The 17,083-nt window shown below is 48.5% G+C and overlaps 1 protein-coding gene across 1 annotated transcript in view; it reads left to right on the top strand.

Moving 5' to 3' along the window:
• The window catches only part of myo6b (myosin VIb), a 32,523-nt gene that overhangs the window by 10,877 nt on the left and 4,563 nt on the right, over positions 1 to 17,083 (top strand). Inside the window, exons 12-28 of the mRNA XM_076978450.1 lie at positions 597 to 741; positions 3,291 to 3,448; positions 3,902 to 3,993; positions 4,140 to 4,212; positions 5,567 to 5,694; positions 5,899 to 5,994; positions 6,851 to 7,021; positions 7,750 to 7,788; positions 9,359 to 9,452; positions 10,200 to 10,330; positions 10,483 to 10,560; positions 10,726 to 10,855; positions 11,068 to 11,158; positions 11,341 to 11,491; positions 12,792 to 13,000; positions 13,616 to 13,694; positions 15,262 to 15,422. Coding sequence (XP_076834565.1) covers positions 597 to 741; positions 3,291 to 3,448; positions 3,902 to 3,993; positions 4,140 to 4,212; positions 5,567 to 5,694; positions 5,899 to 5,994; positions 6,851 to 7,021; positions 7,750 to 7,788; positions 9,359 to 9,452; positions 10,200 to 10,330; positions 10,483 to 10,560; positions 10,726 to 10,855; positions 11,068 to 11,158; positions 11,341 to 11,491; positions 12,792 to 13,000; positions 13,616 to 13,694; positions 15,262 to 15,422 — 2,026 coding nt within the window. The remainder of the gene's footprint in view (positions 1 to 596; positions 742 to 3,290; positions 3,449 to 3,901; positions 3,994 to 4,139; positions 4,213 to 5,566; positions 5,695 to 5,898; positions 5,995 to 6,850; positions 7,022 to 7,749; positions 7,789 to 9,358; positions 9,453 to 10,199; positions 10,331 to 10,482; positions 10,561 to 10,725; positions 10,856 to 11,067; positions 11,159 to 11,340; positions 11,492 to 12,791; positions 13,001 to 13,615; positions 13,695 to 15,261; positions 15,423 to 17,083) is intronic.

Here is a 17,083-nt window from a genome sequence, read left to right as displayed (position 1 = left end):
GTTTTTCCTCCTTCACCCCTCTCACCACCTCTCCTCTTCCTCTTCGTCTGCTGCGCTCACACCTGCCCTCGTTAGCGGGCTGTGCCACGGCTCTTTCGCTCGCCGCCAGGTTTTATTATTCTTCTTCCTCTTCCAGGCGAGGCCGAGCAACTCTACATCCTTGACACTCTGCCATCTTCCACTCGTGGCCAGGCTTCTGTCCTGAGGCTTCGTGCTGTATTCAACGTGCGCGTCTTAGAAGATGAATCAACACTCTGTTGTGCTCTGCTGTAGTCCATTTACTTTTAAGGCTGTCGTCTGTGGATATGGTTTCAGAAACATGCCATCGTTGAAAAATATATGCATACCCCATCCTAATGCTTCACAATTTGACTAAATTAATATCGGTTAATATCAATGATAAAAGTAAATATAATTGTATTCATTTACAAAGCATTTTGTATTTTGGCAATGATGTATGGTTCCACCTACTGTGTGGTAAATGTCAAATCGGTGTCTCCCTGGCAGAGGAAAAATCACTACTAACTGCAGCATGTGTGGTGTGATGTGTAGAAAATGCCCAACCCTGTGCTGATGTCCTCTGCTGCCCCCTGCAGGTGGTTGTGTGCTGACCAGTCACTCCAACCAGACCCTGCAGCACTGTGCTGAGCTCCTAGGCCTTGACCAGGAAGACCTGAGAGTCAGCCTTACCACGCGGGTCATGCTGACCACTGCAGGGGGCGCCAAAGGCACCGTCATCAAGTAAGAGTCCCTCCTCCTTCTGACCCCACGTGACCCCTTTCACTGCCCACGCTAAAACTAATGAGAGAGCATTCTAGTGCTGTAAGTGTTTGTTTGAGTGGGAGTCCTGGGGAGAAGGAGAGTGTATTTGTCCTGGAGATCGCTGTTGTTCTGATAGCCTGTGATGGGTAGTGATTACATTTATGTCATCGGTTAATGGTACATGAAATAAAAACTAAAGCCGGCAGTGTTGTAATGTAATCCACAGCACCCTTAAGTGAACTTCTTGCGAGCGTGCCCTTTTCTGTGCTCGCCTCTAAGTTTCTCGGTCGGTGACCGACGGCGGCTCTCTGTGGAGTCGGTGCCGGTTACACCTCGGCTTGCGCCGTGGGCCGTGCTGCAGGCCAGGCCGGGCCGGACCCGCTCGGCTTCTCTTGCGTGCCCGTTCGTGTTGAGGCTCTGGCGATGGCGCTCGGTGGTGCCCCGTGTCCTGCGGTGTGACCGTGTTCATCTCGCTCCGCTCCCCTCGCTGTGCCAAGTGTCCTTCGGTGATGCGTCTCCTCGATGTGGCTCGTTCTCAATCCTCATCTCCCCGTTTATCCCACACACTGACACCCCGGAGCGCGGATAGCCAATCTCGGTCTCTTCACTCTTTAATCAAATCGCCGCGGGCCAAACTGGCTAAGGGGGTCAGTATCACTCGTGCCGATTCTGGCCTTCTTTTAAACCTAAACAGGCATGTGTTTATTGATTGCACCTGTCCAAGTGAACTGCTCGAATGCAGCCCTTGGATCACGGGCAGGGTCTGCAGAACCTCTCCTACCCAGCACCAGTGCTGCTCTCAAGGTCTTGGTCCGGCCTTGGGCGAGTCTGTATTCTTTCACAGACTCGCAGGGAACCGCACATCATCCCACAGTCCCATTAGAGCGTGCCGACATGTGTTGGGGCCTCTAAAGGGGGAGCGGTATTGGCAAGACCCGCTCAGCCTTGGAGCGCATGGCACCGCCCTGCCTCCTTCAGATAGGCTTTCGATCCACTTTTGTTTGAATGATGGTGGAAAGAGCAGCCGATTAATATTTCACCGAGCACAGACGCTGGACCGGGAGTGTTTTTGCGGCCGATGAATAATGCAGGCGTGTCTGTGGGGAGTCACCTGGGGGTTTTTTGGGCCCTGCCAGAAGGCCCGTGTCAGGGTTGCGGAGTCATCCGCGAGGGTGCCAGCCTCCCTCATTCATGCCGCATTTCCTGTCTTATTCTGCGCTGAATACCGAGGGGGTTGGGGGGGCAATTTTCTAGCAGCACTGAGGCGGCGATGCCGATTCACACCGTGAAATGCCATAAACGGAGCTGCTTTGCAGTCGGCTGCATCTTTCACTCTTCCTCCACCTCTTCTCAAGCACCCAGCTCCGAGCATTTGCACACGCTGCCGCGTATAATGAGATGGGTCGAAGCGCCTCGTGACACGGAGAAAAGGACGCGGAGAACCCGCGCCCCGCTAGCCCGCTCAGACGGGCTCGTGCGCCGCTCATCCGTAACTCGCACGCAGGTTCAATCTCCCCCGCGTCGGGGGCTTTGGCAGCTTCCGTTCGGAGCTCCCTTGCCCGGGCCAGCTTAGATTAGCCAGGAACGAGCAACCAGGAAGCCAGAGCAGAGCTCCCCACAGCAGGACGCACGCGAGAGGAAGGTGGGCCAGCCACAGTAGTGGAGTATTAACATTCGGGAGCGCCTTGTGGTTCGCCAGAGAGGTGCCGCGTGGCCGTGGGCGGCCAGTCCAGCAGGGAGTTTCTCGTGGTGCGTGGCCGGCATCCATAGCATTATGTCCCTGATTCACATAAGGTGTGAGAAGGAGAGTTGAATTGTCCTGGAGATCATTACTGCCCTGATAGCCTGTGAAGGGTAGTAATAAAATGTAATTAATTAGTTAATGGTACATGAAATAAAAGCTAAATTCAGCAGTGTTGTAAAGTAAACCACAGCACCCTTAAGTGAACTTGTGGGCTGTGAGGTGAAATGTTCTTGTGTGCAGGGTTCTCGGCTTGTCACCCACAGCACTGTCTGCGAAGTCGGTGCTGGTTACCTCTCGGCTCGTTACGACCATGTCCTCAGTGTTCGTATGAGTAGTGTTTTGTGGGGGGGGGGTCCTCCAAGAAGGCTCTAGTTGGGGGGGGCTCAGGGGGGTGAACACCTGCATCGGTCACTTGTGGTTGTCCAGGTGGAAAGCAGTCGTGGTAATAGCGAAAGAACCTTTAAATGGCAGTTAAATTATATCTTCTACCTCAGAATTATTCAACCAAATCAGCGTTGGAAGGTGAGATGAGAGTCATGAAGAGAGCACAGTTTCACACAAGTACCTTCAGAGCAAACCTAAAAGTTTCTCGACTGTTTCTTTGTTCTTTTGGCCTTCGCCTTTTGACGTTTCTGTGGGCAGGTCCAGAATGTTGGCATGAGGTGTGCGCGGATGACGGGTGAGGGATGAGCCGTAGCCGGGCGGACGTGTACTGATGAGGGTTCGTTTGCAGAGGCTCCAGTCCAGTTTCCGAGTCCATCTGGCCCACTTTGCTTCTCCCCAGGGTGCCGCTGAAGGTGGAGCAGGCCAACAGCGCCCGTGACGCCCTGGCCAAGGCGGTCTACAGCCGCCTCTTCGATCACGTGGTCACGCGGGTCAACCAGTGTTTCCCCTTCATGGCCTCCTCCAACTTCATCGGGGTGCTGGACATCGCTGGTTTCGGTAAGCACCTGCAGGTCTGACAGGGGTAGTTCATGTACTCACCCTGCCGTTCCTGATGCTTTTAACTACCTGTCGCTCTCTGATGGTTGGGATTCAAATTTAATGATCAGTTTGTTGTAGTATTAACCTGCTTTGATAAAAAATTCCAAGACTACAAGTGACAGTAACCTTTAAGCATTTTTGCTGATGTGAAATTTTAACTTATTCCTATAATTATACTTTTACCACACCAAGACAAATAATTACAGTCACTGAGCCACAACACTGATATATTTAGTCTTTTTTTCCCAGAGAAGAAAAACACCAGACTGCCGTGTTGTAAAATGTCCTTAAGACCTTTAGTTCCACATTTTGTTCCATAATGTACCTTTGGTTATTTTTACTTGAGGTTCTATAAGTAAAAGAAAAAGGATTTTAGACTTATTAGAGTCTAAAAATGCTTTTTGCCTCTAGAATATTTTGAGCACAACAGCTTTGAGCAGTTCTGCATCAACTACTGTAACGAGAAACTGCAGCAGTTCTTCAACGAGCGCATCCTGAAAGAGGTGAGTGGTCACTAATCTCACCGCCACTTCCTATATTCACAGTATATCCAATGGATATCCAATGGCTTGTGAGTCGTAAAAGCTGCTATTGACAGTACTTTTGTGTGTGTGTGTGTGTGTGTGTGTGTGGGGGGGGGGTGTTCTAGGAGCAAGAGCTGTATCAGAAAGAAGGCTTGGGAGTGAATGAAGTTCATTATGTTGATAATCAGGACTGTATAGGTCAGTGTCACCCAGACTTCATACACACCTCACTGCTCTTGTGTTCTTTCATGTAATGCATACATAATGTGGAACATGTGATCCATAATAAGTCTGCTACGCGGGCCTGGTGTGAAGCAGTGAAGATTCAATTGCTTTTTCCCCAACCCAGCTGCTCCATATCCCAGAGCTAAACGGTCATGCAATTTTTCAATTCTTTGAGTGTTGACCCACAGGGGAGTCAGGTCTTGGTACACGGTGAAGGAAGGTGCCATGGGAGAGCAGAGAGTTGGCAGGGAAACTCAGACAGGACTTTCTCATGAATCACAAAATAATAATATGTCACTTTCTCAGAGGATAAATCTTCTGGTACAGAATGTTCCAGATCTTCCAGTGTGACACACAAACCCAAATGCCCTTGTGTGCACGCTGAAAGAAGCATGAGGATTAATACCTCGAGACGCTCCTGCCACGTGCGCCTTGCCCGTGCGGAGAGACGCAGAGAGAGACGGGCTGAAGTGTCTCTTTACTGCGGTCACCGTGCCGCTGTATCCTCAGCCAGAGTGGCCACTTCCCCCCCAGCCAATCAGAGGAGCGGAGTTATATTGTACTGTGGGCACACAGAGGGGCTGATGGGAGTCTCGGCCCAGCTTGTGGTACATACACATTGCCAGAACTCAGCTGTAAAAGAGAAGGGGCGGAGTCGGAAGCGGCGCTCTGTCGCCGGGCCGCGTGCACCTACGCTTTGGCAGGACGCCACGCCCCCCCCCCCCCCCCCCCCCCCCCCCCCCATAGGTTGGCTGCGGCGTTCACGCAGCAGCTGTCTAATGAATCGCCACCACAGCCTCCATAAACGCTTTTGGAGGACACTGCCAACCGTAAAACTGGCTCGGCCGTTATATCCTACCAACCTTCCGTGGACTTTTGCGGGCGCAGCTGCGTTTCCCGCTCGCCCGTCCCCAGACTAACGAGCAGCACCTCGCCCTCCGCGGCTCAGGCTGTGCTAATGGTTGTATTAATAACGGGGTACAGAGCCCCCTTCCACCAATTCACGGAAGGACGCGCCCGAACTCCGTTTCCTCCCAATGGATACCTCATGTTTAAGCGCAGCTGTGCGCGAGCGCGGATACGTGGCCCGGCTGGGGTCCGACCCCTCGGTCACCCCTCGAGTAATGTGACCGGCGGACGCCCTGCGCTCACTGAGTACAGCCACGTCAGTGGAACCGTCGGTGACGCACACACGTCATCGGCACAGGCAGGGGGAGACTGGCTGGCTGGGGGGGGGGGGGGACTGGCTCACTAGGGGGGAGACTGGCTGGGACCACTGTGCTGTCTTCCATCGGTGCTGGTAACTGTCCCCGTCTGGCCTCCACAGACCTGATCGAAGCCAAGCTGGTGGGGATCCTGGACATTCTGGATGAGGAGAACCGCCTGCCACAGCCCAGCGACCAGCACTTCACCCACGCTGTCCACAGCAAACACAAAGGCCACTTCCGCCTCACAGTTAGCCATGATTCTCAGTTTTTGTCTCTTGTTTTTCATCCGTTTTTATTCACAGTATAAAGCACAAACTCTGATATGCTTGAATACTGCATGCAGACCTCAAAGTGTGGCCCCGACGTGTACCGTGTGTAAAAAGGGTGGAGGTAAAATGTGACTTTACCCACACCTACTCTGAAGCTTTTTGTGTATGATTTTCCTTTTAAGGTTCCTAGGAAGTCCAAGTTGGCGATTCACAGGAATGTACGGGATGATGAAGGATTCATCGTCAGACACTTTGCAGGAGCTGTGTGCTATGAGACTGTATGTAGCAACCTCCACTAAACCATGTGCCCATCTGCTCCGACAGGCCTTTGCATTGTTTTATTCAGCAGTTAACAGGGGGCAAACTATTGGAAACATACAGGTATATGTATTTAGACATAAAGAAGAGCTAGCCTTCCTCTTGACCTCGGTTTCCCAGTCATTTTTGTCCATTTTCAGTGGGGAACGTAAGATATACTTTTAGGTCAGAACATTTCTATTGCTGTAGAAGGGTGTGTTAGTACAACACTTCCCTTGACTTGCGTTTTTAGAAGAAAATAACGTGCATTTTTAGACAGCTCAACTGATTCCAACCTCAAACAACATTTTCACAAAGACAGGGTTTCTCTCTTGCTTTTTGCCGTCGAAGTATCGTCTTGGCACACGTTGGGTTGAGCGGTGGCTGGGAGGTCCAAACTCGGCTTGCACTCTGTGCCCGTGGTCAGGGTTTCACTTCTGCTTGCCTGGATCGAGCAGCTTCCTGTCTCGTCCTCCTTGTTTGAAGCGTGGCATCATTATTTAGGATGCTGACGTTCTGAAGGCAGCTCGTCGCCTCTCTGCGCTCGTTAGTGGCCTCATAAAACTGCATATTAGAATATTGGAATTACAACTACATGCTGAAATGACTAATCCAGCTTTTGAGAACTGACATTTATATTGCCTTTTAACTAAGATTTAGTCACTTCATTTTGCATCAGATTCACCTTTCATCTAATGCATCATTTAATACAGGTATTGGTGAACTTTCTGAAAAGTGTGTGTGCGTGTGCGCGTTTTGTCTAAAATGATAGTTTATCCCGAATGTCTTTGTCAGCCTCTGCCCCATAGTGATTTAATTGTGTATGTGTGTGAGCAGACCCAGTTTGTGGAGAAGAATAACGATGCCCTCCACATGTCCTTGGAGAGCCTGGTGTGTGAGTCGAAGGACAAGTTTGTCCGGAATCTCTTTGAGAACAACTCCAACCCCAAGGACTCCAAACAGAAAGCAGGCAAACTCAGTTTCATCAGTGTGGGAAACAAATTCAAGGTGAATTTGCACTTGTCAGATTGATTGGAAAATGAGATTTATCTGAGACCAGAAGAAGTTCAATAGCATGGCAACAACTTGAGGCCTTAGAATACCGTTTGTATTTTCCTTAAAAGAGACAAGGATTTTCCTCGTTCGTTTTAGCACTGTGTGGCACAAGATTTTCTTCGAATAACTTCTTAGCGATACCAGTTTCCCTGCTGTGGCTTCGACCTTCTGATTTCTGAGACGCTTGTCTGTCTCTTGCTCTCTTTCCCATTTTCCCTTCTTTTTGCCCTCCACTCATAGACCCCTTCCCCTCGCCCCAGTTATGTCGTAAACATTTGTCGAATGGCAGAAACTACGAGGGGAAAGCAGCTAACCTAAAGCTTTTTGATGGGTAAGATTGGTCTCTGAACCAATCTCAGAACTCGGAACCGGGCCGAAGGGGCATGTGGAAGGCTATATGTACCCAAGCCTCCGAACCCACGCAGTGCTGCCTCACTAGCTCTAAAGTTCTAGGTCTGTTTTTTTTGTTTTAGTCTGTTTTGTTCTCATCAGAGAAAGTGTCCCTTGATGAATGCAGACTGTGACATGTCATTCATTCATCTTCATGAGACTCCCCAAGGGAATAGAGTAGTTTCACAATGGGATTCTTATTTTATAAGTGCGCTCTTATTTTGTAAACTTGCTCTAGCACATATTCAGGAGGCTTGTAATCTAGCATATTTTTATCTCAACTTGTACAGACCCAGTTGAATCTTCTGCTGGAAAAGCTGCACAGCACAGTAAGTACTTTTATCATTCTCTCTCTCTCTCTCTCTCTCTCTGTACTGTAGAGGAAGTCGCATTATAACAGAAGAGAAGAACGGAACATTTAGCACATAGTCCCTAAGCTGTGCAAGCACTTTTACTACTCCATTTGTACTGTGTAGTAAAGCCTTAGGCACCCTGAGAATGCATGCACTGTTTATCCAGACAGTGTTTATTTGCACAACAATCATTACATAACACATAAAAACTAATAGGGTAATCGGTGAATGTTAATAGAAGCTGTCCTCAAGGTTTGACTTGCAAAATAACCAACCAACTGTGATAATGGTGACCTACAGAAGGCCTGAATTGAAGCTCACCCTTACCATGTGTGTGGGGTTTTAGTGAAGCTCACCCTTACCATGTGTGTGGGGGTTTAGTGAAGCTCACACTTACCATGTGTGTGGGGTTTTAGTGAAGCTCACCCTTATCATGTGTGTGGGGGTTTAGTGAAGCTCACCCTTATCATGTGTGTGGGGGTTTAGTGAAGCTCACACTTACCATGTGTGTGGGGGTTTAGTGAAGCTCACCCTTATCATGTGTGTGGGGGTTTGGTGAAATGAGCTAAAAGCAGCTACAGGCATCTGGAGATGGGCCTTAAAGGCTGGTGATGAAAGGGTGCTGTTCAAAGATGACATTAACTGAATGCAAAGTCAAAACGCTCAGTTGAAATTATAGAGACGAGGGTCCTTTTCAGTGAAGTCATTCAGAGGGCTTCAAATCATGGAAACTGAAGCTGTTTTGTCACTTTGAACATGCAGTTAATCCAATTCTATGGCCCTCATTAAGTAAAGTGTAACGAGAATTAAGATGAACAGATGAACTTGTGAAATTTGGGAGTGATTGTGGAAGACAAGAATCATTGTTATAACAAGAATTGTTATATTAACTGGGTATATGATTTTGAAATATTTGGAAATACGAAATGTACTTACATGCACATTTTAAATAGATTAACCTGTTGGTCTCATTCCATCTCACTTTTTTCTTATTACAACTTTTTTGCATATATATTTCACTATTAGACCAGCACAGGAAACATTTCTGTTTTTACTGTTCATATGAAACTAAAATCTTCAATCTGAATCTTCACATACCACCCATCTCTGCTGGCAAGTGAGTGTTTTCATCTCCATTGCCATGACAACCTGGCCAAAGATAAGGTCTAGTAAAGGTTCTTATTTCCTATTAGACAATTCACATTCAAGCCTGGCTGACGTGACCAGCCAGGCCAGCAGAGAGCTAAACAGATCTACTGTGCTTTGTACTAACTCAGAGATTCCCCTTGATTCGAAAGCTAGTCCTGGATTTTGTGATAAGTTAATGTTAATGTTGCAAGCTGCAGTTCTCAAGGTCTGAGTGGGTCCTTCCTTTGCCTCAGAATCTGTGGCCAATCACGGAGTGGTCAAAGACGGATTTCGGTTAATCCGTAGTGATTACGACATCCAGGATCACGCTGGATTCAAACGGGACTAGAGATGACCACGTGTGTTGGCCCAGTTGGTCACTGAGGTAATCTCAATCTCTTGTGTCTCTGTGTTAAAGGGTTCCAGCTTCATCCGCTGTGTGAAGCCCAACCTGAAGATGGTGAGCCACCAGTTTGAAGGAGCACAGATCCTGTCCCAGCTCCAGTGTTCAGGTACAAGTATTGTTCTGCCTTTTGACTCATACACACACACACACACACACACACACACACACACACACACACACACACACACACACACACAGTGCCCAGTGTCCCTGCTGTTTCCACGAGCCATTTGTTTTGATTTGACCTGTTTGACATTTTTCTTAAGCTATATACTTTTAACCAAGCTGCCAGTCAAGCTTAAAATATTTCAATTTAAGAGCACACCATTAAATAGTGCTCAAGTATCAAGGTCAGTTTTTCAAAATAGATAACCTGCCCTCTGAGCAGAAATACTGAATGTGAGCTCTGTTGAGTTCTTCACAATTTTTCCAAGGTGGTCCTGGGGCTTTGCTAATGGGGCCTTTTTGCTAATGGGGCCACACAGTCTGTGTTTTTGTGAATTCTTCGCACACGAGATCAAGACCTGCACAGACAGCAAAGGTGTAAAGGTTCAGTATGAGAACCTAAAATCCCCGCCGTGAACGTGTATCCCCCAGGTGTTTTCACTAATGAATCCTACCTGCTGACTTGAGCTAATTATCAAAGCCAACAAAATCCTGGCAAATGCCTTTTTACTTTCTGAACCTTAACTAACTGCTTCAGATCTTGCAGAGTTATTAGTTGTAAGAAGCCAGATGATACTTGCTTTAATAACCCCTTGGTTTAAATTGTACCCCTGCCCTCTGGTGAAAATAAGGCTAAGGGTTTATTTCAGGTGTTCATTGGTGCTATTTGTCCTTTGGTCTCTCTCAGGGATGGTTTCAGTGCTGGATCTGATGCAGGGTGGCTTCCCGTCCCGAGCCCCTTTCCACGAGCTCTATAACATGTATCAGCAGTACATGCCTGCCAAACTCACCAGGCTAGACCCACGCCTCTTCTGTAAGGTAGGTCTCACTGCTGCTACCTTTATATATATATATATATATATATATATATATATATATATATATATATATATATATATATCTCTGTCTCTCTCACTCTCACTTTTCAGTTCAATGTTTATCTGACATTTTCTCTCCTGTGTCCAATACAGGCTCTCTTTAAAGCACTGGGGCTTAATGACAAAGATTACAAGTTTGGACTCACCAGGGTGTTCTTCCGTCCTGGAAAAGTGAGCATTTACGTTCAGGCTTCTGTCTAGAATGGTGTTCTCAAAATTAGAGAGTTGAAACCAATTCACTTGCATATCGAAGGAAATAAAGAACATGGTTTAAGTCAGAAACTGCTGTACCTTCCCAAAGATGAGTGTGCTGTATGTGCACTGTGTGTGTGTCAGTTTGCAGAGTTTGACCAGATCATGAGGTCGGATCCAGAGCACCTGGCCGAGCTGGTCCAGCGTGTCAACAAGTGGCTGGTGTGTAGCCGTTGGAAGAAGGTCCAGTGGTGTGGGCTGTCCGTCATTAAACGTGAGTATCTGCTTCCTCCGCCCCTTCACCGAGAGGCCACGTTACCCCGCCACTAACCAGTCCGGCCCTCTCGTCTCCACCAATCATTGTCCTTTTATAGCTCGTATCGCCCCTGTAGGAGCTCGGGGACCACTCCACTGGAAGTGGCTTAGCTTCTCCTCCCTAATTGAACCTCTAAATGACAATCCTCCCCTCCTTTTTCTCTCCCGCAGTGACAAATAAAATTCAGTACAGGACCCACGCCTGCATTAAGATTCAGAAGATGGTTCGCATGTGGCTGTGCAAGAAAAGACATAAGCCACGGTGGGTAGCGCCGCATCTCCGAGCCACCGGCCCTCTGCCAGTCCAATGGCTCTCCGTTAACTCAGCATGAGGGAAAGGCATCCTCTCAATATGTACATTTTATCAGGTCTTACGAAGCTATTCTCTCCTCGCGCGTGGCGGTTAATGAGTAGCTGTGTGTGTGTGTGTGTTTGTGTCGGCAGCATCGATGGCCTGGTGAAGGTGCGGAACCTGAAGAAGAGGATGGAGAAGTTTTCCGAGGCTGTGGACGGCCTGAAGGAGGGCAAACCGGAGATGAGCGAGCAGACCCAGCAGCTGGCCTCGGCCATCGACGCGCTGCTGACCAAGATCAAGGTGAAGCCCCTCCTACCGATGAAACGTTTCCTTTCATCAGTATTCAGAACATTCTACATCGGGTGCTCATTAGACTGATGAACTGCGCTAAGCTGTAGTAGACAAGACATTGCTGTGTCATGTGTTGTCACCTGGGACTCCTGTATTGGGTTGCTCTTAATAATTTAACAAGCTCGAGTTGTTCCACGGCCGGTGGAAACAAGATGCCACACTCGGGCTGGAGAGGGAGTGGCCTCTCTGAGTCCTGTTCATTATAAAGCCATTATTTGTTGGAATTGTATTGGTAATACTGATTGCTAGGCCTGTAGCAGTAAGACTGACTGCTGGGATTATAGAGGTTAGACTGATTGCTAGGCCTGTAGCAGCAAGACTGACTGCTGGGATTATAGAGGTCAGACTGATTGCCAGGACTAGCAGTAAGACTGACTGCTGGGATTATAGAGGTTAGACTGATTGCTAGGACTGTAGCAGTAAGTCTGTTGGGATTGTAGGCCAGTCTTCCTCTCACCAGCTGTTTAGCCAGTAAAGACAATGAACCATCTACAACATCAGAAAGACAAACATGAAATCTGCACGGTGCTAAGCAGCTCCGTGAATGCTGTCTGCTTTCTGCATATACATTTATGATGATGATGATGATGATTCTGCATTAGCACCATTCCTCTGCCCGTCTCTGCCGGTTCTTCTCCAAGCCCTCACAGCCCCGGGGACTCGGTCCATTGGTTCCTCCAGCTCTCTCCCTCTGGAGACGCCACCTCCGTGTGTTGGGCAGAACGTGGGTCATCGACAGCGAGCCCAGCATGCCCTGAAACAACTGAAATAAGTGACACCAGTGCCCTGCCCTTTCTGCCCGGATGCCCCCTGCCACTGTCTAAATGAAACCCCGCCTCCGCCCGTGCCCCGCCCTCCCATGGCCTTGTGCCAGGAGGAGCTGAGGAGATGCTGTGCTTTAACGAAGACCTGCAGCATGTGAAAACGAGTGAGGTGTGCGTGTCCCACCGCGTCTGATAAGGGCCGCACGCTGGACCACCCCGTCACTGCCGTTTGCTCCCCGCCCCCTCCCAAAAACGACGTGAGAGTCTACCGTTCCTCCTCAAAAGAACTTTCAAACCAGTGCGGCGGTGAAGGGTATTTTCAGTATTCCATACACACCTCCTCCAACCTGCCACCCACAAACCAACTCTTGTAATGACTTTTCTTGTAATGACTTTGCTGTCTTGCCTTCCTTCCTTCACTTTTTTTTCCCTCTTTCTTTTCCTCCCTTCCTCTCTCCTTCCCTTCTCTCTCTCCCCCGCCTCAGGCCACGGTGATGAGCCGCGAGGAGATCGAGCGGGAGTACGAGGGCCTGGCCAGGCGCTCGGAGCAGCTCCTCGCCTCCATGCAGAAGAGGAAGCAGGAGGAGGATGAGCTGGAGCGGCTGAGGCGCCTGCAGGAGGAGATGGAGCGTGAGAGGAAGAGGCACGAGGAGGAAGAGCACCTCCGCAGGCAGGAGCAGGAGGACCGTCGCATGTAGGTTGCGTCTCGGCGTGGCTGAACCCTTCCCTCCATTAAATGTGCACATTGTTTTTTTTTTTTTTTTTTTTTTTAAGAGCAGTGCATTTTTTTTTTTTATTATTTATTTTTTAGCCTTTCTGTCTTGTCGCATTATGCATGTGCCTAGTCATTCCTTCTGAGTTGGCCTGGTGCTTGTAGAATTTGTCATTGTGTGATGAATCGGAGTTCGAGGAGGGACGTTTTTTCTCGCCAAGGCGTGCATGCGCCTCGTCTCGAGCAGCGCGCTGGACTCATTCATCTTGCTACTGTTCTGGTGGCCCCTGCCAGCACGCTGCAGCAACTACATAACCCATTTTTTCTTCTGCCAAATTATAAACCAGTGGGTGGATGTACTTTTTTTTTGCCGTTGTTAACAAGGCCCAAAGCTGGACTTGTGTATCACCACAGTTAGACAACCATACCGAATTAACACTGACTTCATCTATTGAGGTTAAATTGTCGTGAACAGGAAGTGTGCAGGGCCCCTGTCTCTGGTGTTACGCTCCTCTCGTGTCACAAAGTCTCGGACATACGGTGGCTCTTTTTCTTGCCGTCTGTGTAATCTCTCTGACCCTCTGACCTTCACACCAGGAAATCAGAGATGGAGCAGAAGAGGAAGCAGGAAGAGGAGGAGAGGAAGAAGAGGGAGAAGGCGGAGCGTTTGCTGCAGGTGTGTGTGTGTCTGTGTGTGTGTGTGTGTGTGTGTGTGTGTGTGTGTGTGTGTGTGCTTCTTTGGCAGTATCAAATGCTTGCACAAGGTAGGCCTATAGATGGGCAGTTACCTTGTACCCCCTAATGAAAACACATTTCATATGCTGGTTATCTGCTGCCTTTGCGATTATGTTTATAAATCGTCTCGCAGCCCTACGGTTGCAGTGGTGTGTCGCAGGCGTTTTCCATACGGACGCGACTGTGTGAACGCCGACTGGCACAGCGGCACGTGGCCGTGTGGGCAGAATGGGCATCGGCGTGACTGGGGTGTTAACGGGGGGGAAATAAAGGCTCACAGACGCCGGCGCCGCTATTGACTAGATTAGCGATGAGCATTTGGACCCTTTAGTGAGCCATAATGCTTCAGCTTAATCGAGAGATTTGAATCTGAATGTGCAGTCTGATCTGGACGTTGTGCCAGGCGATGGCTGCGTTCACTCTATAACTGCACACAGCTGTGCAGAGGAGCCCCCTCAGTGCGGGGGTTTTACAACCGTAACGTATTGGCTTGCGTTTATTACACCAGTTAAGCCCGATTTCTGGTCATTTTCATTTCTAGTTTTCCTTGTTCAAAGTACAACCACCACCGAATGTGCTGTTTTTGCTGGTGCTGAACGGGCCATTTCCATGGAGTCATCAACACATTTTTAAGAGTTGATGAGAATATGATGTGCATCACATTAAACACGTTTAGGGCTGAACAACAGAATGAAACCAACACACCACTATTCATACACTAACAACAACCATTTTAACTGCTCAGATATTTACTGTATTTTTATTTTTTAAAGGGGGTACGTTTCCAGTTCTGTGTATTTGGTTAGTGCAGGCTTTATGTAATTTCTGTATCTAGACTCTCACACTTGCACCCATATACTTAAAATGCAAGCTCCATCCCTAACTTCAAACGAAGCAATTACAAGTCTTTTGAATAAAGCCCCCAAATCACCAGAGCCACCTTTGGCAGGGCACTCTGACCAGTCACGGCTGGCTCCCTCTCGGCGACGTGCTCCCGGCTGCCTGCCCAGCCACGTATCCCATCAGCCCCTGCTGCTCTCACAGGTGCCAGAGTCTCTGTCTCTCCTAGTTCCTGAACAACAAGCCCTCCCCCTGCCCCTCGTGCGTTCAGGGTCGTGATGGATTGCTCTGAGCTACTCCGAGATAGAGTTTCTCCACAGTGTGCTCGCTGACGTCAGTCTGAGGTCTCACAGTACTTCCCATGTATCACTCCTGCCTGCTTCTTGAAGCTCCTCCCCCATCGTAGACCATCGTTCTGTTCCAACGGGTCTGACCGGTTGGAATGTGCGGAAGCACTCTCCCTGACCTTTGACCCCAGACTGCGGCAGGTACTGCGTCTAGCTACAGGAACCCAGCAGGCCTGTGACTGAGGTTACAACTGTGTGAGGATGGAGGTTACGGTGTGAAATGGGTGGTATAGGGCTGATCATTAAGAGGGCAGATGTAACCTGCCGGCATTTGTGTGTTTCTGGTGTGTGTGTGTGTGTGTGTGTGTGTGTGTGGTGCAGGCAGAGTTTGAAGTTCAGCTGGCCGTGGAGCGGGAAGAGGAGACCCAGAGGCAGACGGTTCTGGAGCAGGAGAGACGAGACAGAGAGTTGGCCATGAGGATCGCACAGAGCGAGGCTGAGCTCATTCAGGAAGAGGCCCACATGGACGCCAGCTTACGGAGGTGTGCCACACACACACACACACACACACACACACACACACACACACACACACACACACACACACACACACACACATGGCTACTGCAGATAGTGTCAGACAAAAAGGCACTCCACTCCAATCTCAGGTGTACTCGTGTACAAAATATCACAGATGCTCTTGCATAGAAATTTCCATATTAAAAGCAGCCATATTAAAAGCAGCCATATTAAAAGCAGCCACTGCTGTTGTGACTAAACAAGTAAACAACAAAAGTGACAGAACTGCAGCCAAGCTGATTGCTTTGTGTTGGGAAAGTGACCGTGAGATCGGAGCTTCCGTTCTGGCCAGGCCGGCAGCTGGCTGTGAAGCCCCACAGACCTCGGGCGGGCCTGTTCATCGCGTTGAAGGAGACTGAACAAAAGCCTCACCGAGGACTTCCATCTTGCTTCTTCTGATAGGAGATTGAACAACAACAACAGTGGAAAAAGCTCAATTTCTATTCACATGGGTCACAAAAGCGCAAAGACTCCACAAAGTGGTTCTGGTACTGTGATGGGTTCACAGCTGTTGTAGTTTCCAGACTGTGAGAAGTAAATCGGGCAGAACAAGGATCTTGATGACCCTCCAGAACGCTAGACCACATCTAAGCCTTCATCAGTCACCAACCGAGTATGGGGAATCCACTAATGCTACCATGAACAGGCTAATGCTTAGATTGATATGAGCCTAAAAACTTCATGTATCCTATTTATTCATCTGTCCTTTTCCGATATTGCAGGGTCCTGGGGGCAGTTTGTTTAAGTTGTATGGTTGCCAACCCAAGAAATCGGGAGATAATTTCCTGATTCCTGAGATTGCTTGAAAAGCTGCTAATACCCATGAATGTCACAGATTTAGAGTCTATCGGGGAGCTCCAGTCTGGTAGTCCTTTAGCCTTGTGTTAAAGAGCTGGGCTTAAAGTGAAGTTTGCTCACTAACCCATGAATCTAGCTTTACAGTGCCTGGTACATGAGGGAGTCCAGCTGTGTTTAGCCATCAGCCTTTTCGGACGGTCCTCAGTGAGGGAGTCCCCCTTGCCAAACGGCTGTTTGTGTTTGTGGGCGTCACCTCGGTCGAGCTGGGTTAGGCAGCGGCCATGTCTGATTTGGTGATTGCGTTGAGCGTCGTTTTACCACACACGAGGTCCACTTCACAGTGTTCAGCCAAGCAGATGCATACACACGGACACCCAGGACATATTTTTACTATTTATATTGTTGAGATAAATATATGTGTTAGGCATTCTGTATTAACACCATAAATGGTCTGTAATGTGTTGGTGTGCATATTGCTAAGAAAAAAAAAGCATATCAAGTTTTCTGAAGGGATAACATGGGGATGTTTAATTTTACTGGTCATAAATCATCAGTTGCTATTGGACCCACACACCTTAAACTATCTTGATTTACATTTTGTTTTTATGTGGTCCTTGCTTAAATTGGAGGGTGCATCTATGGGCACAGGTAAACGTGAAATCAGTTTAGAACTGTAAATTCCAGTCAATTTATAACCGTTATCAGTGTATTCGACTGGTACTGATAAAGTAACTGATCTCACTGGCTTCACACATTACCAATTCATTGGTTCTAATTCCATTAACACATTGACATTGAGCCTCAGTCCCCTACATGTGCCCTGTAT

Source organism: Brachyhypopomus gauderio, chromosome 17 (assembly GCF_052324685.1).
Source record: "Brachyhypopomus gauderio isolate BG-103 chromosome 17, BGAUD_0.2, whole genome shotgun sequence".
In the NCBI taxonomy this organism is placed as follows: Eukaryota; Metazoa; Chordata; class Actinopteri; order Gymnotiformes; family Hypopomidae; genus Brachyhypopomus; species Brachyhypopomus gauderio.
The sequence above is the reverse complement of the archived record's forward strand: the minus strand, read 5'-3'. Positions and strand labels throughout refer to the sequence as shown.